We start from the raw sequence: 25869 nt of genomic DNA, 5'->3' as shown, positions 1-25869 counted from the left end.
CAAGCAACTGTAAACATTTATTTTATGGTCAGCAGACATGAATATTATTATCATTATTGTAGATTTCTAAGGCTCCACAGTGCTCCGCAGCGCTGTACCGTAGTACATACATTAAACAGGGACATACATTAAACAGGGACATACAAGGTAGACAAAATAAATGCAGACATGAAAACAAAGGGTATGGAGGACCCTGCTCATTAGAGAGCTTACATTCTAAGTGGAGGAGGGCACAGCTGGAACAAGAGGAGCGAGTGTGGCTCAGAGTGGAGATTGGGAAGGTTGTGAGGGTGCATTAGTGTGAAAACTACAATACTATCGGAGATAAGGTCAGCTCTATAAAAGAGATGGGTTTTCAAAGAGCATATAAAGATTTGAAGGCTGTGGGAAATTCTGATTGAGCGTGGTAGGGAATTCCATAAGTGAGGAGCAGCACGGGAGAAGTCTTGTAGGCGTAAGTGAGAGGTGGTTACCAGAGACGAGACAAGGCGCAGGTCAGAGGTAGATCTAAGATAGCTGGATGGAGAGTATTTCAATATGAGATTTGTGATCTATGCAGGAGTAGTGTTGTTGAGGGCTTTGTAGATGAGGGTTAATTTGATTCTGGAGGACACAGGGAGCCAGTGTAGTGATTGGCAAAGCGATGCAGCAGACGTGGAGCTGTGTTAATTAATATCTTCCTAATAAATGTTTTTAATGGATTTTTTTCCTGTGTGTTCTATGTATATTCCACATAGGCATTGGCCATATGCTGCAGTGTCTTGTGTAGTAAAGCACAGCAGACCTAGAGATGAATTCATTAGCACAAGTATTTTCAGATCCGCTCCGTGTTGAATGCCGGTGTATGCAGAGCCCATTTAGGTGCATTTTTTTGCAAGTGTGCGTCGCGCTTACAATGAGTGCCGTGGGGAATCAGGCCCTAAACCTCTAACAAGCTTTAAAGGGAATTTCCACTATGACTAAGCCATGTGCTAAATTCTCTTCCTTTATACATATTTAACATGACACTCACATAAATTCAGAACCTCTGACATCCACCTTTCAGTAAAAAGCTAAGAGTCAATAGTTCTTATTTCTTATAAGAACTATTGACTCTTATTTCCCGTACATTTGTATGTTTCAGCATTTTCTCTTCGGCTGTTTCTGTAATAGGTTAAATCTAACACACCCCCAGGAAGGTTGTCATTAAGAGCCCCTGCGTCAGATCTTTCCTGATCCAGACAGCGCCAGTTTTATCGGCTATAGGTGAGTGCCCGTGAAATGTTGGGAGACCTAGGGGAGAGACCCCCACTGAAGTAATAATATTTTGAGGGAATTAGTACGGGGTTTAATTAAAGTGGAAAATCCCTTTAAGCCCATTGTGTTTTCACCATGTTCACTGGAGTGATGACTAATTATTATATCTAACGCAGGCAATATATGTCTTTTATTTATCTAAGTGAATAATAAAAACAAAGGCATATTTTTATATTATTATTTTTATGATGTTTTTGAACACCGGACAATTTTAGTGTAAACTCTCCAACACTGTCCTGCTTTGTGCTTCAGCATACAATACATAATCTAGGGTCACATCAGACAGCTTCAAGAGGTAATACAAACATTTAAAGTAAACTGAGAATAACTGCTTAATATACTGTATGAGTAATGACAAAAAAAAACATTCAAAGACAAAGATTATTTGGCATACATTTATACACACTTGGTGGTACATGGGATAAATAGATGCACAATACATGTTACTTGGTTAATATTTTTTTTTCTTTATATATGTAACCACTTTCCCACTCATGTCTGTGATGTGGATGCTCACACTTGTGCCCACCTCTTACAGAGGGTTCCTCCTGGCTAGCTCTGTTTCTTGTGTAGCCCCCAGGCTCTGTGGTTTAAAAGGTAAAACGGTTCCCTTGCAGATACAAGTTTTAAAACCAGTTTGGCTGTTAGTGACACAGATCCAAGATGCAGTTCACGTCACAGTGTTAATACTGTGTGCCGGACCATCTCTTTATTGAACTTCTCCAGCACACACTTAGGGGTTTATTTACTAATCTGAGGGTTTGAAAGAGTGGAGATGTTGCCTATGGCAACCAATCAGATTCTAGCTTTCATTCATTTAGTGCAGTCTACAAAATGACAGCTAGAATCTGATTGGTTGCTATAGGCAACATGTCCACTTTTTCAAACCGGCAGTTTAGTAAATATACCCCTTAGTGGCTTCAGTTAAATAATTGACAGTGGATTACAGGTTTCACACAAGAGCTGACATGACATGATAGTCACTCTCACTCCCGACCTCTATATGTCCTCCTCTACCGATCGCCTGATCTCCCAACATCGAGTCAGTCTCCAGTAAACCTGAGTGTCCTTTGTCCCTCTCTGAAATCATGGTCATCACACAGGTTGCAGGAGCCCAGACTCCGTCATTACACTCGGGTCTCCTGGCTTCATGGTCTTGCTCACTAAGCAAGTTAACGCTTGCCATCAGTGCTTGGGTCAGCTCGCTCTAGTCATCCACGAGTCAAGGTCAAGGCTATGTTGATGGGCTTAATCTTGAACTCGACCGGGACACTAGTCTTAGTTGAATGGCCTCCCTTTTTGGTCAAGACCTCAGACTCGGTGGATAACATTCGAACCTACTTGAGTCCTGTACATTTAAATAGTCCAATCCTCCACTCATTCATAATTATCACCCGAGAGTGGAACCTTCAATCCCGCTAACTACAGGGCACAGTCCACTAAATAGTGCTTAGCCTAAAAAGAATTTAAATCTACGAGACTGATGAACCCATGAAAACTAGAAAGGTTACTTTAGAGCCCAGTGCAGGTGTGTCACTAACTTGTTTATTTAAATCTCCAAAATATATTTTTTGTCTTTTAATTTTACATTTTGGTTAGCTGAGCCCCTTATCAATAAATGTGCCTGGGTGGAGGATCAATTACTTGTATTTAAACCAAGATTGCATTTTTTATAACTACAGACTGCAAACTCACTCTCTGCACAGGAAAGGATTCCTACTTTGCACATAAATTTTATAAATGTTATCAATGTTTTACATATACTTAGTTTTGCAAAGAGTGCTCACCATAAGAAAATATTGGCAATACATAAAAGAAAAGAGGGACTAAAGTATTCTCAAATGGAGGCACTCTTGGAATCTAAAATTAAAGTGCCATTGTATTAGATATCTAGGGCTAGATTTACTAAACTGTGGGTTTGAAAAAGTGGAGGTGTTACCTGTAGCAACCAATCAGATTCTAGCTGTCATTTATTTAGTGCATTCTACAAGATGACAGCTAGAATCTGATTGGTTGCTATAGGCAACATCTCCACTTTTTCAAACCCGCAGTTTAGTAAATCTAGCCCCTAATCTTTATTTTTCCATGAGTAAATTTCAAAACTCAAAAATCCCTAATTATATATCTCTTCCTTGCGAAATAGTAAAATATAGCATGTAATATCCAAAACATTTATAACGCAGAGAGGTGCTTTGTGTGTTGCAATGAAGTGCATTCTCATTCAGAATATCAAAACTAAGGATACATTATTTTCAACATGATTCAGTTTATGTCAAAATGCACCATAATTGTATCAGTTCTGTGCACTATTTAGAATAGTATATCCAAATATTTGTAGCAAAAAATGTGCTATATATCTGTACTCATACTATAAACATGTCAGTATTTATTATGCAACTTAGTTCAGTTTGTATCAAATTGCAATATAGCTGTGTGAACTGTGATCTCATCTCAGATATACACTATTTGGAATATTTTAAATATTGCCTTTTAAACTGAGGCAGCGTTTTCATTGTAAATATGTCCTTTATTATATTGGTTGACTATGGAGAAAAGGTCTATAGTTCATACTTGACATATGTTTAATTTGGATCCCTAATCCTAATTTAGAGTAATCTTGTGTATTCTGCAGTATTATTCATTATTAGTGGTATATTTAAAGTTAAATACACACACACACATATATATATATATATATATATATATATATATATATATATTTCTTAGTGGTCCCGGTCAGCACTCAATAGTGGACACTGGCGGTAGCGCCAGGGTCACCCAACATAAAGTAAGTTAACATTCTAGAACTAAGTACAGTATCTCAAGAAATACAATGGACCTATTTAGTTCTCCAAAATATGGCAGGCATGGCACATCAATCAATCATAGAACAATTTGCTTTGAAAGAGGAATACATTCTTACTGAATCCGTAAAGGCTACTTTCTAGATCAACACGTTATGATAACATTTGCTGCTGGTAGTAGATTTGCATTTTCTGTGTTTTTGTTTAGTTTTATTATTGAAAGAAGCTACCCAGACTCTTCTTATTGTGGGAATACTCTACAACTGTATAGAGAGCTCTCTTTTCTTTCAATTTCATCTACAATCCATGGGGGGAATTCAATTAACAGTAAGTTGTTTTTTTTCCCCGCCGGGTAAAAGAAAAAATTCCCAGCGCGGGTTTTCATCTGCTAGAGTGACCGTTTTTAGTCAACGCAGCGTTAAAACTCGTGCAATTCAATTGGGAAACAGGTAACACTGCCCCCGCGCGTTAATCATGGGTGCTTGCAAATTTTTAGGGGAGTGAAGGGGAGGGTTTAACTCGGTCATGTATATATAAAAAAAAAAAGGATTGGCATAAATTTGCATAGATTTACATATTTTTTTATTTTACAATTTTTTACTATAGAATCATCTATAACATGTCAACACCCATTGCTACATACATATTAGTACAAAAAAAACATACATAAATATAATTAATTAGTGATTTTTGTGTTTTTTTATTTTTATGTTCTTTTTTTCATTCTTTTTTTAAAATAAAATCCACTTTTTCATGCTATGCATTACTGATCAACATAGTTTTATCTTTTCTTTTCATTAATACATGATTTCAAATAGTTTTCTTAGGTTTTTTATTTTTAGCACACCCCAAAGTGGTACCAGATAAAACAGCATATTGGCCTGTTTAACCCATCGCGTTAAGAAACAATTGAATAACTTTTAACGCGGCTGCCTCTCACCCACCCTATACTTTCAATAGATCTTTTACTTGAGCGCGAGAGGACCGTTTGAGGAAAATAATGGTGCGTTAAAATTTGTATTGAATAGCGGGTAAAGCTATGAAGAATAAAATGTGTTAAAATGATTTAACACGGTGTTAAAAAATAACTTTCGGTCAATTGAATACCCTCGCATGGGTGCTTTAACATTATCCATATTTTAGATGTGTTTGAATAGGACCAGAAAACCAGAATACAGAGAAGTGAAGACAATGAAGTGAGCTAGAACAAGCCATATTTCAACCTAATCCAGTCCTTAGCGTGTCCATGTAGAGGCGATATCTAAATGGGAGGGGTTAGACCAACGCATAGCCAATCCGAGCATTTAAAGCATTAATAACAGCTCAGAGTATTGACGTGAGGCTGCTGATGAAATAAGTCCATATACATCAATTTTGACATTATTCTTCTCATAAATTGCACATTTAACATCTATTCTGTTTCAAACAACATATGAAAATATTGGTGATACTTCCTCAAACATTAGTTATTATAGTGTTTTGTGCATTGCTTCATCCACATACTTTATATCTTATTGCATAGTCACAACATATTTTGCTGGGAAATTCCAATGACACCATATTAACGTTCGCTGTCCTATAACTGGTGACATCACCATGCTTCTGCCTATATTGCAGGGCTGTTCCAGGAAATTGGCTATTTTATTTCATGCAAAGGATCAGTGTTTGTGTTATATATTAATGACTCATCCCATAGATCAGGGTCACATCGCAGTTGTTTCGGTTCTGTCCTTTGTCGTTTTAGCTATTCTTTTTTTTCCTCCTTTGACTAAACTGGATTAAGAGAGGCGAAACAAGGTTTTATTCGCAAATGGGACTACTTGGCATCAGGAAAGAATATTTAGTTTTGTATTTTGTATAGTGGTGGACGAGGGTTTTGGTGAGTCATTTATTCAATGAAAGTTTATTTTATAATTGTTAGTGTTTATTTACTTTTACTCGGTAGGTATAATTAATGGGCACCGGTCTTATTTGTCCCGATCTTGTTAATTGTCCTGTCCCCCACAGCCCACAGGGATTGCTTAAAGCCATACTTGCCGATTTTTACAACCTGCCCTCCGGGAGATCCCGGAGTCACCATAGCCCCACCATTAATAATAAAAAAAAGGCGAAATTCACGGCATTGCATAGTGGGGGAGTGGCTTAATGTTGCATAATTAAGCTCCACCTCCACAGGTGTCCAGGAGGTTGCCAACTCTCCCAGGGACCAATATATTCTTAGTTCCCTCGTAGTTATATCTCACAAAAAAAAAAACACTCCCGTGCATCAATGGCTGCTCTATTTCAGTCTATCCTGTTTGTTCAACCAGGAATATAAAATCTGCAAACAATTAAAACAAAAAGGCACCTCCTAGTGCGAAATTTCCACTCTTTATAGCCGTCTTCAGATCTATAAAAAATTGCGTTCCAAAAAGATCAGTTTTCGCTTATCTGTGTATTATGATGATCCACTATACCTAAAAACTCTCTGTTCCTTATATTGGAAGACAATGACATAAAACCAACAGAGAAGAAGACAACAATAGCTATTTTTTCTCTAAAGACACCTGTGCACAAAACAACACTTATAAAGTGGACTAATACCAGAAAATCTACTTTTTATAGCACGTCTGCAACATCCATTTTTTAATATCCACTTAAACATCTTAATTCCATGAAGAATCACTCCAATAATTTCACAGGTGATTAATATATAATTTGCCTCCGTACCAACAATTATATAATAGAGTGCATATCTCCTCTCATGTAGGATCTCTTTAAACTCCAGACTTCTTTGCTCTGTTCCACATGATTGTGAACTCAGAAAACAAACATATACAAAAACAACATAGTTTGATACCCTTAAAAAATGTTTTATTCTTACCAAATCAAAAAATATTTCACGTACATCAAACAAAATTGAAACATGGACTTATCTGATTACAGAAGTTTCTCTGGTACAGCATTAAGACTCTTTATAAACCTATGATCCATATACACAAGCGTCAAATAGAGGGATAGGGTAAAAAAAACATCACCAACGCGTTTCGCCCTTTCTCTTTCTGGGACTTCCTCAGGAGATTCCTGAAAAGTACAAATTGTTGTCACACTGGGTTACATATTATACAATAAATTATTCTTTATCAAATATTTCCATGTTGCTTATTTTTTTTATCCACTGTTGTTTTCTTTACAGATAAAAGAACAAAATGAAGATATTGTTCATCGTCCTCTTCATACTATGGCTTGGTAAGTCGATGTTCTATAGTACAGCAAAATCATTCATAGATCAAATACATTATGCAAATACACAGACAAATGGAATGGCATCAATATGCTTTCCAATATGGCAATTTAAGTGTATGTCCATTAGAAGTGGCGTCAATATTAACTGGATTTATTTTTGAAATTCGCATTTTAGAGGTGTCGCTCATTACAAGTGGGACAAAGAATGCCTGTCTGTCAGATGGTAAGTCTATATTTACTGGTGTCTGTTAGATGTTCAGTCTTTATTTCTGCTTGTCGCTGTTATATTAATCTGTATATTAATGTTGATGTAAACTCTGTAGGCGTTCTGACAGCCGATAATATGACCTCCGCAGTAACCTCACACCACTACTCTGTTGGAGGAGGTTTCTCATTCCACAATCTAACTCTCTAAGTCTGTGGCTTCCAGTTTGCCCCGTTCATCATGTCACTGCCCCTGTCACATGCAGCCCTGTCCTCACTAACACATCACTCATCTCCTGATATACTCTGTGCTGCTGGGGGATCCTGCTCCTTCCACTATATATTATTATCAGTCTGTGGCTTCCTGCTGCCTCCATTCCCCTCCTCACATCATGTCACTGCCCCTGTCACATGCAGCCCTGTCCTCACTAACACATCACTCATCTCCTGATATACTCTGAGCTGCTGGGAGACCCTGCTCCTTCCACTATATAACTCTCATACTGTGGCTTCCTGCTGCCTCCATTCCCCTCATCACATCATGTCACTGCCCCTGTCACATGCAGCCCTGTCCTCACTAACACATCACTCGTCTCCTGTTATACTCTGTGCTGCTGGGAACCCTGTTCCTTACACTATATAACTCTCAGTCTGTGGCTTCCTGCTGCCTCCATTCCCCTCCTCACATCATGACACTGCATTGGCAGCTTACAGCCCTATCCTCACACAATTACATGAGTGGTCAGGTTATTACCTCCCAAAGGATCAGCTCATCTTCTGCTGCTGTGACCATTCCGATGATCTGATTGGCTACAGGTTCCATATACTTCTAAACAGAGGACATCCTAGATGAGCAAGGCTTGAAAATGTAATAAAATAAAGCGCTGAGAACACTATAAAAGATGCACTATAAAATTTAGAACATTACACGCAACATGGTTACAGTTCCTCAAATCACACCCATATTCTGCACAGTGAATATGTCCATGCAAATCTAGACTCCATCCATGTTACCTAAAAGTAAATCAAGACTCTCCCACCACACCCCAGAATACAAATTCTACTTAGAGTGATAGATCAATAAATTTGTATATTGTGTACTGAAACTCCGAAGATTGATCTGGACATTGAGGTGAAAATATTTTTGAATAGCTACAGAACAGTATCCTATATTTTAGTTTTTTTAAAATTGTTTTCTGTCTAATTTACTGGTTTCTTCAAACAATTACCTTAAACAATGTCCTGAAATCTACTCCTTAGTGCTAGCTATAGTAAGGATTGCTAGATCGGCACCTGGAATAGGAAACTTAGACATAACTCTCACAGACAGCAGCTGAATCATCTGCTGCATCTACAGCAGGGTATTTGCCAATTATTTAAAATTTGTGTATTTGTGGAGGACAATTTAAAACTTGAAATGTACCTGTCAGCTACTCATGATAACGCAGTCTATCTATTCAGTAGGAACCAGGGCCAGATTACCCCGAGGTCTAACTGGACTACAGCCCAGGGGCCCTTCAAAGTCCTCAGCAGTATTATTGATCGGTCCGGGGGCGGGGGCCCCCTGCCTGATCAATGCTGCTGAGCACTGTCAGTGCAGTCATCCGTCCCCGGCGCTCAGTAATCTGCTCACTGAGGAGATCTCACAAGAGTCTCACTCTCGCGAGAACTCCTCAGTAAGGAGCTTACAGCGCGTCGCGGAAGGGGGACTGCAGTGACTGGTAAGCACTTGGGGGGCCTCACGGGGGGCGGCTTGCATTTGGGGGCCTCACGGGGGAATGGAGGCCCCCTTAGCCCAGGGGCCTCCATTCCCTTAATCCGGCCCTGGTAGAAACCATTGTCATCATAGGAGGCGTGAGGGACACGGTGCAGAGAATATGCAGATGCGCAGTACATCTAATTATTTTTCCCCGTAATGGACACATGGGTGTATGCCCTATTTAGCTAATGGGAATTACCCTCATTAATAACTCTTTGTAGGCCCACTTGTAGGATTGCCGGCCCTGGTGAAAATATACTCTGTTGTGTAATTGTGTCATTAGGCAGGATTACTGCGCTTTCCAACATCAACTGCGCTTAGATGGTGCAAAAGGGATTCCATTGATAGTAAAGATAACTCCAGTACTCCCAAATGTTTTGCAGAAGGTAAAAGCTCTATGACAACCCTAGGAATGTCCCTAAATGCAACTTGTTGGCTCTGTTAAGTTGATGTAACTAACTATAATGTCCTGAAAAAACAAAACCTGATATTTTTGCTGCTGGGCGCAATGCAAGATCCATAATTACACCTAGCCCACATGTAGCTATCAACACCCCAATCTGCTCAAGTTGTTTCTATTAGAGCAAATGTTTGGTTGCCTTCATCTAAACATGCTAGTCTGCACAACCCTTAACCATCTATCATCATCATCATCATTTATTTATATAGCGCCAGCAGATTCCGTAGCGCTTTACAATTGGGAACAAACAGCAATAAGACAATACTGCGTAATGCATACATACGTAGAGGTAAGAGGGCCCTGCTCGCAAGCTTACAATCTATGGAATCTATGGGAGAGATTAAGCCACAAAACAGCATTACTATTAAAGGAACACATTTTTGTAATCGTCTGAGTTACACTTTGTGGGCCTAAGTCATTAAAGAAAGTAAGGCAAAAAAGGAGTTTTCTCCGGGACAAACCATGTTACAATGCAACGTGTGCAAATGATATTATTATTTTGCACATAACTTAGATACTGTTTTTTTTTTCATGTAGCACACAAATACTTGATAGCTTTATTGGTACACTGAAATTTAAAGTTGATCTAGGACATACCCTAAATCTGCCATCACATTTTAAATTTACCCCCCCCCCTCCAATGCAACATGGTTTTGCCCAGGTGCAAAGTTACTCCTTTTTCATGCTTTGCTCTCCTTAATGACTCAGGCCCTCTGTGTTTATGAAATGGGCACACTTATTTATTTTTCATTTCAGGAACCTCACTGCAAGTTCTCCATGGGACTGCGTATGTCTCAGGGGTGGCCGAGCTCAAGTGCGGTTTCCACAATCCTGAAAACCTCCGTTTTGACAAGCTACGTTTCGATTGGCGAATAGGAAATAAAGTCGTATATGCTATGGAATATGGAGAAGAAAAGAAGGACAATGTGAACGATAATTATAAGTATCGCACAATCATCATACAGACTAATGGGGATCTGAAAATGTACAACATAACTTTCCATGATAAGCAAGAATATATATGCGACGTCTTCAAAAAGACAGATTGGACAAACTGTATCCATCAATCTTCTTTCCGGCTTAATGTGCTTGGTAAGTGTTACGGTGAACAGGTTATACTAAGCTGATTGTAATAGAACTGTTACATAATACAAAGACATTATAATAGAAAACAGTATTAATACTATTAATAAGGCAGCCTACAAAAAGAGGTCATTGACATTTTATAGTAAACTATTTTAAAATATTATAGAATAATGCACTCCTACTGTGAATTATATGGACATTATTATTATTATCATTTATTTATATAGCACCACTAATTCCGCAGTGCTGTACAGAGAACTCACTCACATCAGTCTCTGCACCATTGGGGCTTACAGTCTAAATTCCCTAACACACACACACACAAACAGACAGACTTGACAGACACACACAGACTAGGGTCAATTTGTTAGCAGCCAATTAACCTACCAGTATGTTTTTGGAGGGTGGGAGGAAACCGGAGCACCCTGAGGAAACCCACGCAAACACGGGGAGAACATACAAACTCCACACAGATAAGGCCATGGTTGGGAACTGAACTCATGACCTCAGTGCTGTAAGGCCGAAGTGCTAACTACTGAGCCACCGTGCTGCCAATGGTGTCACTGACAATTTCTGTGACCATATAGAGGTCGCAGAAACCCAAGGTGACCTTTAATATCTGCAATTACATTATATGGTACATTATTCTATATAATACAAGCCTTTTCCTAATGAACAATTAAGTGATAACTCACTGATTTAAGCGATGGTGTAAGAACTCATTGTGCATACAGATATCATTTATAGAGGTTCATACATATATTAACATCACTTGTGTATTATATTTTGATATTGCAGGCGTAATCTTAATCAGCTTTGGTACGTTGGATAGTCATTGCATCACAGGGTATTTTTTTAATGCTGTCTTCCCCTGGTTTAATTTAACAGGGGCACACGCAGGATTTCTAGTAGGGGGTTTCCAAATCTTTGATTTTGGAGCAAAGCAAAAAACAAAACAAAAACTAACTAGCTGTAATAAACCAACCACAGACACTTTTCGTAGTGAAATTGTTTGACTCAGACTTCTCCCCATAAAATTTTGCCAGCCGGGTGGCATTAAGAAGCAGCCGGATGGGGGCAGTTACAATAATGAAAAATTGTAGAGGTTTTTCTCTACAGCTGCCAGAACTGGTCAAACCTCTGGGGGTAAATGTATCAAGCTGAGAGTTTTCCGGCGGGGTTTGAAAAGTGGAGATGTTGCCTATAGCAACCAATCAGATTCTAGCGATCATTTTGTAGAATGCACTAAATAAATGATAGCTAGAATCTGATTGGCTTTTCAAACCCGCCGGAAAACTCTCAGCTTGATACATTTACCCCCTGGTCTAACACACATAATTCCTGTTCTACTAGGAGAAACAACGGTTTAATCTATTATAATAGGAATCTGTTGGGCTCCAAGAGCCGGGTGGAGCACCTGGGAAATAGGTGCTGGGGAGAACACTGTGACTGTAAATAAGAAGTTTGGATGTGTCACAGAGTGTAAGATGCAGTCTAATAACAACTGGGGTAGGAGCAGCTACTGAGAGGCGTTTGCTACACTGTTCTCACTTGTTAGTTTAATTCCCGGTTTTCGGGAAATTTGACCCTGATCAGGAAATTTTTGTGAAATCCTGGTAATTCTAATTTATTTTAATATTTTAAGTTAAATTTTTCTTAAAATAAAAACGTGGTCACCATCAGGCTTCCGAGACTTTTTGTGGTGTATGGATAGGGGAGATTTTCCCAAATGTACAGCATGAGATTGACATAAATGGAAGTGGTGCTGTGCATTGCCCATATGTACAAGATGAAAATGAGAAAGGGATGAGGTACTGTGCAGTGTTTCATATGTACAGCATAAAAATGACATAGAGAGAAGTGGTGCTGAGCATTGCCCATATGTACAAGATGAAAATGAGAAAGGGATGAGGTACTGTGCAGTGTTTCATATGTACAGCATAAAAATGACATAGAGAGAAGTGGTGCTGAGCATTGCCCATATGTACAAGATGAAAATGAGAAAGGGATGAGGTACTGTGCAGTGTTTCATATGTACAGCATAAAAATGACATAGAGAGAAGTGGTGCTGAGCATTGCCCATATGTACAAGATGAAAATGAGAAAGGGATGAGGTACTGTGCAGTGTTTCATATGTACAGCATAAAAATGACATAGATGGAAGTGGTACTGCGCAGTGTCCAAATGCATGAAAATGACATAAAAAGCAGTGGTACTGTGCAGTGTATAAATCTATAGCATAGAAATAACATAGAGAGAAGTGGTACTGTGCAGTGTGAATATGTATAGAATGGAAATTACATAAATAGAAGTAGTACTGTACAGTGTATATATGTACAGCATGGAAATGACATAAAGATAAGTGGCACTGTGCAGTGTCCACACATTCAGCATAGCAAAACAATGCCCTCGGAATAAAAAACGAGGTAAAACGTCATTGTTACATCATCGGATCTTGGATCTCACGAGCTTTGGATTCTATAAGTACCACCCTCCACGGCGATCCAGCGCCTTTTCACAGAGGGACACAGAAGGGGTAGCACAGTTCTTGGCAGTCTCTAGTGCAGTTGGGCAGTGTCATAGGTAGAAAAGAAAGAGGAGGGGTAGCAGTGTTCTTCAAAGTCTCCAGTGACATTCAGGAGAGCTCCATTGCTCCATTGCTAATTGTCATTGCTCAAATATAAATAATAGGTCTGGCAGGCTTGGTCTTCTAAATCTGCAATCTTTGTTTAAAAGTGTATAAAAATAATATTGTGACCTGTGAGGGGGTCAAAATTGACTGCAAATGACTTGAAATTAGTGTTATTGAGGTTAATAATAATGTAGGGGGGAAAAACGTAAGTACATGTGATTTTAGCGAAAACAAATAGGGATTTTAGAAAAAAAATTGGGATCCAATACCAAAACACGCAAGGGCGGTTTTACCAAAACCAGAACCAAAACACGAAGCTAATCCAGATCCAAAACCAAAACCAAATCCAGAACATGGGGGTCAGTAATTATCTCTAATACAAATCAGAAATTAGGCAGTAGTGCTGTATTCTGATATGACAACTAGAATTAGACAGTAAAATGTTATAAAATGTTACATAAAAAAGAATGAGGCATAAAGTACACTGTACATTAATGTGATCACTGCTTTAAATAAATATGACCACCTGACCAAATTATTATTACTCTGCAAAACTAATATTAATCTCCTCTCACACCCAATTAAAATAAAAAATAGTGTTATAACTACTTACCCGGTGCTGCACATCAGACTGTAGATAATAACAGGTCATTTACTTTCTGTATTTTCTAGGTCACACAAACACTAGAGCACTAGATATAAAACTGTAAAAATAAAACACTAGAGACAAAAGTGACAGCGGCCATTTTGTTGAGACCAATGTTCATGAAAACATGTGCAGATGCTCATGGAAATGTATCCTAGGCTGCAGACAATGTGTTAAAGCTTATGTAATATACCTACTAACTGGGAGATTTCATGATTAGAGAAAGGGGGGTTTCTGGGTTACTTGAACCCCCCCCCCCCCCCTAACTGTGCCCCTGTTTAAGGCCAATTTTGAGGCCTTTAAAAAAAAGAAGAAGTATGAATCCTTGGCACGGTTGTCAAAACTATGACACATGTCAGATTCAGTTTCTTTTTCTTTGTTATATTCAACAAATGAAAAGTAATTGTGTATTAGTACGTGAAGACAAATGTGTAAGTTTGTACCCAGTAGAGGTTGTGATAAACATGCAATTAGACCAGGGGTGCCTAAACTTTTGCATTCAACAGTATTAAACTCCAAACACACAGTAACTGTTAAAGGGGAGGGGATTAATAGTCTGTAAAATGTAATTACAATTTCAAGAGAGACTGCACACAAGATGTAGCTTCACTTAAAATGAGTATGTAGTTCTTTAAAGTAATTTACAGTTCCTTCCTAGGGGGGGAATTCAATTGCTGACAATGTGATGCGCGGACATCACTCCGCGCACACTGCCGGCAATTACAGTAGAAATCCGCTCTCATTTCTCCTCACATCCTCTGTGGGGCGCGAGGAAAAATGAGCAGAGATTTCTGTCAAATTTTCGACGCAAAATGTCTTTGGAACGTCCGTGAGACACTTCGCCGCTAATTGAATTCCCCGCCCCTAGTGTTTAATCAGTGGCGGAACCACCATTGGTGCACCCGGGCCCACGGAGATAACAGGGCCCGCTGCGTGAAGAACTAGGGAGCTTTTGGCCCCCGGTTCCCTCCATCCCACTTCAGTGCACCAGGGCCCACAGTTCGCTGGTTCCGCCTCTGTGTATGAAGTCAAATGTTATAGTTTTATATGGAATTATTAGTAATCCATCTAAATCGAAAGAAATAGTCAGTAATTCAGATTGTTTTGTGTGTGGCTTTTTTGAAAAAATTCTCAGATTATAAATTTTGTTCAGTTATCAATAACTAGAGCTAAATCTCATTGATTACAGTACATGCATACTGCTACTAACCTGCAAACTGCAGGATGCACATGAGCCATCTGCGTTGGTGCTGTTTATAAACACAACATTATGATGACAGCTGTCAGGTGAAACCAGGGACCTGCAGAGTGATTCCTGACAACATGACCGATGTGCACTCTGTGTGCTCATTGCTGAAGTGCCTGGCGCTTCTGTGTTTGCAATAGGAAATCCCCCTGTCGTCATCATCATGTGGCATCAAAGGGATTCCCATGCTTACCAGAAAGCCCCTTCCCCTATTAAAAAGCATGGGAGACCTGAATCAGGCCTTCCATGCAAAGCATTACTAATAGATCCATGTAAAACGGATTTAATAGTAATTGCTGCACCAGTTACTGTACTATAGTTGCCAACTTTTGAGATCGCTGACGATTCCTGGGGACGTGGCCATGTGGGTTGCGTCATTAGGCCCCGCCCCTCAGCTGTCCATCACCATTTTCAGCCTATTGCCGCAGGGGGCGGGGTCACAGTGATGCATTCCATGTGACCACACCCCCAGAACCCTGGGAATCGCTACGATAAGCCCCGATACAATCCACTTCACTAAGAAGCGGGAAGAATACGGGAGGTTGTCCAGAAATTCGGGAGTCTCCCGAACATTCCGGGAGAGTAGGCAACTATGTACTGTGCCCATCACTGATTAATATATGAGAGATTTATTGCTGCCTCAAAGTTTCCCTCATGTAGCCCCTCAAGTATCATCTCAGGATGGGGATCGCCTTTCTTTATATCGCAAAGTCTAATTCAATTATTATTATTTTTTTAATGAATCTGGAAAAGGAAGCCCAAGAGGTTAAAAAATAAATATGTAATATTGCTTTTTGTGCTAACTTTTCTGATGCATTCTAGTTGTTTCTAAACACTAATTCACCACTGTTACAGTAAGTCATCACAGTGTGTTGCTACACTCAGCAAAACAATTAACTACAGAGAAGTTATGTTCTTTGGTTTTTCAATGAAGTGCAAAATGTCCGCTGCCCAGTGCAACCAGGGCCGGATTAACCATAGGGCTAACTGGGCTACAGCCCAGGGGCCTCGGGCATCCAGGGGGCCCTTGAAAGTGCTCAACAGCATTATTGATCGGTCGGGGGCGGGGGGCGCCCCCGGCGCGATCAATGCTGCTGAGCACTTACACTGCGGTCCTTCCCCGGCGCACTGTAGTCTCCTTACTGAGGAGATCTCGTGAGTCTCACTTTCACGAGATCTCCTCAGTAAGGAGTGTACAGCGCACCGGGGAAGGACCGCAATGCCAGGAGAAGGAGGTAAGTACCTTGGGGGCGGCTCGGATCACGGGGGGAGAGGGGGGACAGCTCGGATCACGGGGAGGAGGGGGAGGGAGGGTGGCTTGGATCACGGGGGGGGGGGCCTGGGCTAAGGGGGCCTCCATTCCCTTAATCCGGCCCTGAGTGCAACGGCTTTCTGCACAGGTGCTTATGGAGCAAGATGGAGGCATTTGCAGTGGAGCGGACGTTTTCACAGGCAGAAGGGAGAGTTTCCACCCTGCATAAAGGACTTCAGATTTGCAGCTGCTCAGAGCTGGTGATCATCAAGTCTCTCCCTGTACTTTTAATTTGACCCATTTAGCGCATCAATCTTGCATTTCGAGATGCACACCGAGCAATGTGATAAAAATATGCACACACCCAGGATTATATATATATAAACACCCAGGAATATATATATATATATATATATATATATATATATATATATATATATATATATGACAGCCCCCAAGTCACCTAACTCGCATGATTCCATTAAGACAGAGTTGAAGCCAAGCATATTGCAGTGTGCTTTGGCAGCGTCTTATAATTAACCTCCATAGTGTGCAAAGCCAAACTACAGACAATGGGACTGATTCAGTAAGGCAAAAAAGGAGTACATTTTCTCCTGGACAAACCGTGTTACAATAAAAGGGGTGCAAATTAGTTTATTATTTAGCGCATAAGTTAAATTCTGGCTTTTTTTTCATCTAGCACACAAATACTTGATAGCTTTATTTTTACACTGAAATTTAGAGTTGATCTAGGACATGTCCTACCCCAACTATATATCTGTCCCCACATTTTAAATTTAGCTCCCCCTCCAATACAACATCGTTTTGCCAAGATGCAAAGTTTTTTTTTGCTTTTCCTTTATGAATCAGGCCCAATATCCAAAATAAAAAAATACTGCAGATGCTTCAACAGGCGTAATATCTGAGTTAATTACACAATTAATATCCATTTTTTTGTACGTGTGATCAGTGACAAAAACTGAGGTCTAATTTGGAAAAGTGACTAAGGCATAGGAGACTGATGGGAACCCATGTAGTGGAGTTTGCATGTTTCCTCCGGGCGCTCTGATTTCCTCCCACACTCCAAATACACATTGATAATTAAATTGGCTTCTGACGATATTCATCCTTGTATGCGTTTCCGTGTGGTAAGGAATATAGATTGTAAGCTCCACGGGGGCATGGACTCTTAAAGTTTGCCTAATATGTATGCACTCTATAAGTAACTTAATAATAATAGTGTTAACTGTTGTAGAAAGAGGCTCTGTAGAGGTGTCTGAGATAACGTTCTCCATCCTCCTGCATCTGCCCACTTCCTTGTGAAGTGTGTAGAACGAGATCCAAAATTGCGCAATTCTCAGGGAATGATGCAAGATGGAATTGGAATTGTCCTTGGAACAATAAGAAAAAAGAAAAATGGTGCAAGATGGAATTGTCCTTGGAACCGCCCTCCCTCCCACACCCACCGTTATTTGGGATCTTAAAATGGAATCCAAAATTCGCAGGATCCGACTCGGCTCGGTACTCGGATCCCATAATTTCGGGTGTGTTCGGTTTCCCAGGAACCGAGCCTGAGCATCTCTAGCTATAATGCCTTATACATTGTTAAAAATAGCTGCCCTGTTAGTCATAGAAGATTGCTAAATTCATACACACATGTAAAAGGGTTAAATTAGAGGAGACTGTAGAGCTATAACACACTGTAACTATAATGTATGTTTCTTATATTTTGTCTGTTTAAATGACTGCTTAATGTGTAGTTGTGCGGGTGACTGACCACTTTCATTGTTTTGTGGTTGGCTGTGTAAGTTTGCACCGTTGTCACCAAATACACCAATGCTTTTTTAACCCCACGTTACCTTTGATTACAGCTAACTTCAGTAAACCGGAAATTGACACCAATTCCTCAAGTTTGGATGTCGAAAAGGGAGAAACTGTAACCCTTCGCTGCTCAGCAGGACTTGGTTTTCCAGAGCCTCATAGAATGTTCTGGAAAGTTTCTGCTGGAAATAAAACAGAAACTGTTTACCCCACAGATAAGGATATTACTAACTCTAGTACAACGTTCAACATCTCTAGCAGCCTATCTTTGAAGGTTGAACAAAATACAAACATCACCTGTGTCTTGGAAGCTCACCACAGCGCCACCTCCAGAATTTTGCAAATAGGTGAGTGTTCAATGACTTTATGTCTTTTATTACCTTATCTCTTGCTTTTTTGAGCTCTGTCTAATGAGCTGGCTACAATCATAAAGTGGTGTTCTTTTGAATACCCTACAATCAGGCTTGGCTAACCTGTGGCACTCCAGGTGTTGTGAAACTACAAGTCCCAGCATGCTTTGCCAATATATAGCAGCTTATTGCTGGAAGGATATGCTGGGACTTGTAGTTTCACAACACCTGGAGTGCCACAGTAACTATTGCAAAAAAACAAAACCTTATCTAAAGAGTCCCAAAGACCAAGAATTACAGATAACAGATTTTCTACATATCCATTATGTTGGGCAGGCTTGGCTAACCTGTGGCACTCCAGGTGTTGTGAAACTACAAGTCCCAGCATACCCTTCCAGCAATAAGCTGCTATATATTGGCAAAGCATGCTGGGACTTGTAGTTTCACAACACCTGGAGTGCCACAGGTTAGCCAAGACTGCCCAACATAATGGATATGTAGAAAATGTGTTATCTGTAATTCTTGGTCTTTGGGACTCTTTAGATAAGGTTTTGTTTTTTTGCAATAGTTACTCCTACCTTTCCTTGGCATTCACCTTCTCATTAAATTGTTTAACACTGCTCCTCACAGTGTCTGTAGTGAAAGGCACTTACACGTCGTGTATGACATTACCTACAAATAGCCCCAGTTATTTATTAACTTGCTTTTTTTCTCTCTGGTTTTCTTAACTCTCTGTATAAACAATTTTATATATATATATATATTGTGGTACAGTTTTAAAAACTTCAATAATACACCCATTCTGTTGACCACTTTAGTGGTAGTTTAGCTTTAAAAAAATGTTTTTTACATTATTTTGCGTTGTCAGATGTGCACAAAACATAGGAATCCTTACTAGTCGTAGCAAAGGCATCTCTATTACATGAAGAATATTTTCAAAACACATGTTTTTTAGGCACGATTAAACGGGCTCAGTTTTTTGCTTCCTGATTACCTCCATTCCTCTACTGACATCATGACACTGCCCTTATCACCATACTTGCCAACATTTTAAACCCCTGCTCTGGGAGATCTTGGAGCAGAGGTCATGTGACAGGGGGTAGGAGGGGGGCGTGATGACGCTATTGCGTCACTATAGCCCCGCCCCGTGTCAAGGAATGCTAAAATTCACAGCACAATGGCTTCTCCCCTGTGAGTCCGGGTAGACTCCCCGATATTTGGGAGCCTCCCGGGAATTCCGGGAAAGTAGGCAAGTATGCTTATCACATGCAGTCCTGCTCTCACTTACACATTCACATGTGTGTGTTCAAGTCACTGCTTCCGACATTCATATCATAAAATGCTAGGAGCTTCTCCGAATAATCTGATGATGTGATTGGCTGCAGAGTGTTCTAATCCCGCCTATTTCAAAACTAGGCATATATAGATGAGCAGGAGGTTATTAATACGAACAAGAAAGGTGCTTTAACCATAGTGAAATACACATTAATATAAGGTGACCAGATTTTTTTTTAAATGCAATCCGGTAATCAATAGTGTGCCCTTGGAGGAGTGTGACCAGCCAATGGAGGGTGTGTGGTCAACCGACAAGGGTGTTTGACAATCACTCGGCCCTCCTGCAATCGCAATGCTGTGCACACAAGTATTGGTTTGAATGGTTCTCCCTTTGCACTGGCCTGTATTACAGAGCAGTATGAATGACAACATTCTTCACATTTTTTGATGGTGTGGAATGCAAAAATAACATGTTTATTGTTGTTGTAACACACATCAGCACTGTGCTAATAGTAGACAGGTTCTCAGCGCACATACGTGAGAACCTGGGGCCCTAACGAATGTGTAGTGAGACTGAAATCACAAACTAATTTTTAAGCGTGTAGTAACTTGCAAAAAGCACAATTTAAGTACAATTATGTGTAAACAATATAATCATGTTAAATCATTTTATCAATAATCCTAACTAACCATATCAATATTTCCTAATTTAATATTTCTCAATAACAATAGCTTCCCTCTCTAATTTGTTGATGTCAGTGCTAACTGCCACAGGAACGGGCCAAGTCCTGATGAGATGTTCCTCTTTACTGGTTTGGGAAACAAACAATAATAGTTACTAAGAGGCTTCCAAGAGCTACAAAATGAGTTAGCTTTGGGGGATTCCAAACACATCTGTCATGGTGTCTAGAACGCCTAGGTTTCCTTTATTAGCTTATTTGACTGGTAATGGGAAAACAGCTTTGATGGAGCATTTTTTAATGCTTTTCAATGGCCCCATTCATTTCAATGGGATTTCAAATAGTTTTGAAATCGCACATGTTGAAATCCCACTGAAAATCAATGTCTAATGCTTTCAGTGCCAATGCTAAAACAAAAAAAATAAGAAGTGTATTAAAAAGGAACAAAAATATACAGTTAAAGACAGTGTTTTACTATTTACTAGTATGATGGGCTTCCTTAACTGAGGTCTCTTGCACCCTCAGCCGTCTGTTTTTTCCTAATGTGCTCTCCCGCTGTGAGACTGAGAGGAAAGCACAGGAAATACCTGCATGCGTGTGTACCTTATACTGTGCATGCACAAATATGGGGACATGTCCCCACCAGGGGAAAACCGTTCATTATGGGGGCTGTCCTTGGAACCCCGGAATGTTTGGTCACCCTACCTTAATGTCATATAATACATATTGTCATATAATAGAGATAATGGAGGTTTTGATCAATCTGTTTTGACAACTAGCTGAACATATCAGTTTTAATTAAATATGTTTTATTTTATATGCAGAGATAAATAACAATACCGTTCCTACAACAGAACCTGGTGCCAAAAATGCCATCATCTCTGTAATTGCATGCGGAATCATCGTCATCTTGGCAGCTATTTTTGCAATCATATTTGTGAAAAGGCGCCTATCAAGTAAGTAAACCGTAACATTGACGGCACCTGTTATTATTATTGTGTACCCCAGCTGGTATCAGTAACTTAAATTGTTTAGCAATTTAACCTACATATGTTTTCACTAAGGACGAAACTACCATAGGGCATCTGTACTGTGGCACACAGGGTGTAAGTGGCCCTCTAATAATGGCCATATTAAGCTTTGAAAAAATACCAATCCCACAAACTCTATTTTACATTGTCATTTAAACTGATTTCTTGAATCTTTGCGAAATCTGATTGGCTTTTCCAGAGTTCATTCTAAATGACAGGACAAAGTGATTTTTGATAGATGATGAACCTACATTTTGCTTTTGAATATATATATATTTTTTTTTATTGTATTTTGATTAAGTCAGCAGAATATCAGTAAAAAATGTTTTATGTCTATGTGCTTTGTAAATGAGGTAAAGGTGGAGACATCTGAGTTGTTTGAGAAAGTTAAATAAAGGAAACAAATGGTCCATTGAATTGAAAGACAAGCAATGCTAGAACACCATAACATTTTACAAAGTTAGCAGACATGCAGGGTTTCTTAAGCTTAAGGCAAGTAAATAGCTTAAGGCTAGTGAAATGTACATTAGTTATTAGAAACTATTTTGTTCATCCCATCAACCAAGTATGATGACTTCATGCTAATTGCATTGCCTGCTATACTCTGCTGTTTATTGAAAAATTAAAGCTCCTTGATTGATCTTATGCAAGTCTGAATACTACTCCAGTTACAAACAGTTTGTAGTGTTTGGGAAAGCTGGGGGGAAGTTTATAATTACGGAAAGAGAGAGAAATGGAGGGATGTTAGGGCACAATGCTATTAAATGACAGGAGAAATGTATGGGGGTATTACTGGTAAAGTATTTGGGGAGTACTGCTAGCTGAAATGATGTATGGGATAAACAGTAAGTTTTGACATGTATAGGCAGGGCGTGGAATGGGTGGGCAAGTGGGACCACTTCACGCGGACCCTCTATAGCCGTGGTCCATTATAAGTCTTGTTTACCTAATCAGACTGTAAGCTCTTTGGGACAGGGACGTATTTCTTATTGTATTCTAGCTTTTCAATTTGCTCCTACATAGTGATATATGAGATGTACATTTCTTATAGGTTTCTCCTATTGTTTTTAGAGTGCAATAAATACTATATGATTTTTTGGCGCACTGAATGGTTTTATTCTTCTTTTAGCTACAACAGTTAGATAGGGAATCCTGGAGTGAATGACTTTGTCTAGGGTTGAACAGCCACTTAATAGGCTATTCCAGTTTACCCGTGGGGCCCCTGGGCAGCTGCCCATCGTGCCCAATGGAAAAGATGGCCCTGCCTATTACTTCTCTCTGGAGAACCTAAGTATGAAATCCTGATTATGGTTGTTTCAAGCCCCAAATATTCGTTTTTACATTTTCAGCCCATGCAAAATTTGCTGCTATTTGCACATTTTCAGCTGAAGTTATATCATAGCAGGAGAAGGCACATGTGATTAGCTGCCAGTGAAGGGGAGTCGTGGGGACTTCCAACTTTGATCATTTAGCGTCAGTACATACTAGTGTGTGTGGCTTGTACATTAATTGGAATTTTTGCATTTTCCCTTTTGGTCTATAAAGGATTAATAAAGAGGAAAATTATATACTTTCCATTCGGACTATGGCAGGTTAAAATTTTATGATATACATTTAAAAAAAGGGTGTGGGGATTCTTTTATTCATTTAAAGTTGTTTTTTTTTTGTAAGCATGTATGTGTATGTACATATATAGGCAGTGACTAATGATGTTGCTCCATTCCTGACTAGTGATCCACAGAAAACTTACTTTGACTTAAGTGAGCACGATGTTCAGCAAAATACAAAGCTAAAAGCAGAGACTGGCTGGATGTAACCATTGGGTCTAACCATGGCTATCTATTTGCAATGGGTAGGAAGTCACAGTTTTTGGACATGATCCATCTTACCATGAAATGGCTACATGCCAACCTGGACTGTGAAGAACATTGGTTAATGAGAGTCCTGCCAAGCAGAGTACAGCATACCATAATCTGCAGAGATATAAAGGATGCAGATCAGCTGAACTTCATGGCAGAGATAGACCTCACTGTCCTGGACTTCCTACGAGACACGTTCTTTGAACAGGCAAACCAAAATAACCAGAAGGCTCTAACTTTTAAAGTGGGAGGGATGGAAACCACTGTTCCATGACAGTAAGGTCATCTAGCTCTGACATAGAATTGCATTATAAGAAACAGTGACATATTGTGTGTTGGTGCTGCCATGGTCTAGGCCAGAGGTTCTCAAACTCAAGAGTTACCAACAGGTCATGTTTTCAGGATTTCTGTCTGTAGAAACAGGTGGGATAAATACTGACCCAGCTAAATAGATTAATTCACCTTTGCATGACTATAGAAAACATGAACTGTTAGTAGCTCTTGACAGGGCCACCATCAGTGGCCAGAACGGATGTGAGGGGCTAGACAGACTGGGGGGCCCAGCCAGACCCCTCCGTCTGTCCGGGCACCAGGTCTGTCTGTGCCCCCTAGCAGGATGGCCTTTCTTCTGTCCCACTCTCACTGTGGCAGTTCCCAGACACTGACAGGCTGGGAGTGCGTGGCGCAGTGATGTCATCAATGTGCGGCGCACTCCCAGGCTATCAGTGACTGGGAGACACTGCAGTGAGAGTGGGACAGAAGACAGGCAGTCGGGGAACAAGGTAAGTTCATTTAAGCATTTCCAGCAGTACTCTGTAAGGCGTTACATGCCTCTCTCAGGACTGTGGGGTTAAATGTGGGGTAAGTTAGGAAATAATAGCACATGTAGGACTTCTTGCCCAGGGAGAACACAGCATCAGGAGGTCAGCTACACTCTTCATATTCACATGCAACATGAAATGCATGACTTCTATATGTAACTATATAGGGGAAAGGAAATGGCAGCAATACATGGTGGGGACAGGGCATGAGACACCTCTCCTGGCAGCTCTACAAATCAGTTCTTCCTCTGTGGATATACAATTTTTTAAGGGTTCAACCAAGGCAGAAGAAGAGACTCACAGTTCTGGTAACCCCTCTATACATGTAAGGGAGTATGAAGCTGCATTTTTAAAGGGTAAATCCTTGGAGGACTTCTTAGTGGGCGTTGATTGCAGGGGACATTGGTTAGATAAACTTTCTAGTACAGTGTAGGTAATATTTGGGCTGACATATGCAAAGCTCTAATTTCAGTCAACCCCTAGATCTCATGCTCAATATATTCGGCTTTAAAATAACTAGCAAGAAAAGTGAAACATTTACTTTGATAAGGGAGTTGGGTATGTATGGAGAGGTGATGGGGGACCCTGCTAGATTAATTAGTACTGGGCCCCACAGTTTTTGATGGTAGCCCTGGTTCTTGATGACTGAGTTTGGGTACCTCTAGTGTAGCCATTTAGCTGTGAATTGACCCATTACCGAGGAAACCATTGTGGTGAATGGAGATGTAGGTCCTTATATCCAATACCTACATGTGGTGTTTTATCTAAACCAGACAGAGCGGCAAGTGTGTTCTGTCAAAGTACAGAGCCATTACCATTAACTGCTAGAATCTGCCTTTGTGCTCTATGAGCCTGCTCTAGGATAGCCCATCTACCACCTCAATTTGCACAGGTGCACATCAATTTGGCTGTGGAATGTGGTGGTGTTTACAGAGGAACAGAGATTTGGAACAGTTGGGAGCTGGAATTGGGCGGACTGAGAATGTTCCCGGCTAACTATGGAAGTAGCGCACAGATGAGTCTAGCTTTGTGTAACATGGCACAAAAATACATTGCATTTTGCAGAGGGAGATTATTCAATGAGATAATGTGATGGAGGCCATTTTTACGCTATAAACCACATGTATTTTGCACCAGCTCTGAGCTGCAACAATTGGTTCCCACTTTTAGGGCTAGATTTACTAAACTGTGGGTTTGAAAAAGTGGAGATGTTGCCTAAATGACAGCTAGAATTTGATTGGTTGCTATAAGCAACATCTCTACTTTTTCAAACCTGCAGTTTAGTAAATATACCCCTTAGTGTAGGTTCTTTTGCACTTTACAAGTTGTTCACTGGAGAAGAAGTGCATTTCTAGGTCCTGCTTACCTAATGCAAGATCTTTAAACACCCAAAATGCCCCATGTAATTAACGCTGCATCAAT

At 40.0% G+C, this 25869-nt stretch overlaps 1 protein-coding gene and 1 long non-coding RNA gene across 6 annotated transcripts in view; one reads left to right on the top strand and one right to left on the bottom strand.

Annotated features, from left to right (window-relative positions):
- Positions 1-25869, top strand: part of CD86 (CD86 molecule) — a 45757-nt gene that overhangs the window by 6395 nt on the left and 13493 nt on the right. For 3 of the 5 annotated variants that reach the window (XM_075197335.1, XM_075197336.1, XM_075197339.1), the window contains exons 2-6: positions 7276-7328; positions 7501-7548; positions 10505-10840; positions 18482-18778; positions 21561-21692. In XM_075197335.1, coding sequence (XP_075053436.1) covers positions 7289-7328; positions 7501-7548; positions 10505-10840; positions 18482-18778; positions 21561-21692 — 853 coding nt within the window. In that variant the 5' untranslated portion in view covers positions 7276-7288. The remainder of the gene's footprint in view (positions 1-7275; positions 7329-7500; positions 7549-10504; positions 10841-18481; positions 18779-21560; positions 21693-25869) is intronic. The other 2 variants (XM_075197337.1, XM_075197338.1) reach the window with 1 other exon arrangement.
- On the bottom strand, positions 6950-18607 carry LOC142139598 (uncharacterized). The gene is made up of 4 exons (XR_012688238.1): positions 18470-18607; positions 10485-10642; positions 8284-8358; positions 6950-7163 (listed from the first exon to the last, which is right to left on the bottom strand). It is a non-coding gene; the product is annotated as an uncharacterized LOC142139598 (long non-coding RNA).

Source organism: Mixophyes fleayi, chromosome 2 (genome assembly GCF_038048845.1).
Source record: "Mixophyes fleayi isolate aMixFle1 chromosome 2, aMixFle1.hap1, whole genome shotgun sequence".
Lineage (NCBI taxonomy): Eukaryota > Metazoa > Chordata > Amphibia > Anura > Limnodynastidae > Mixophyes > Mixophyes fleayi.
The sequence above is the reverse complement of the archived record's forward strand: the minus strand, read 5'-3'. Positions and strand labels throughout refer to the sequence as shown.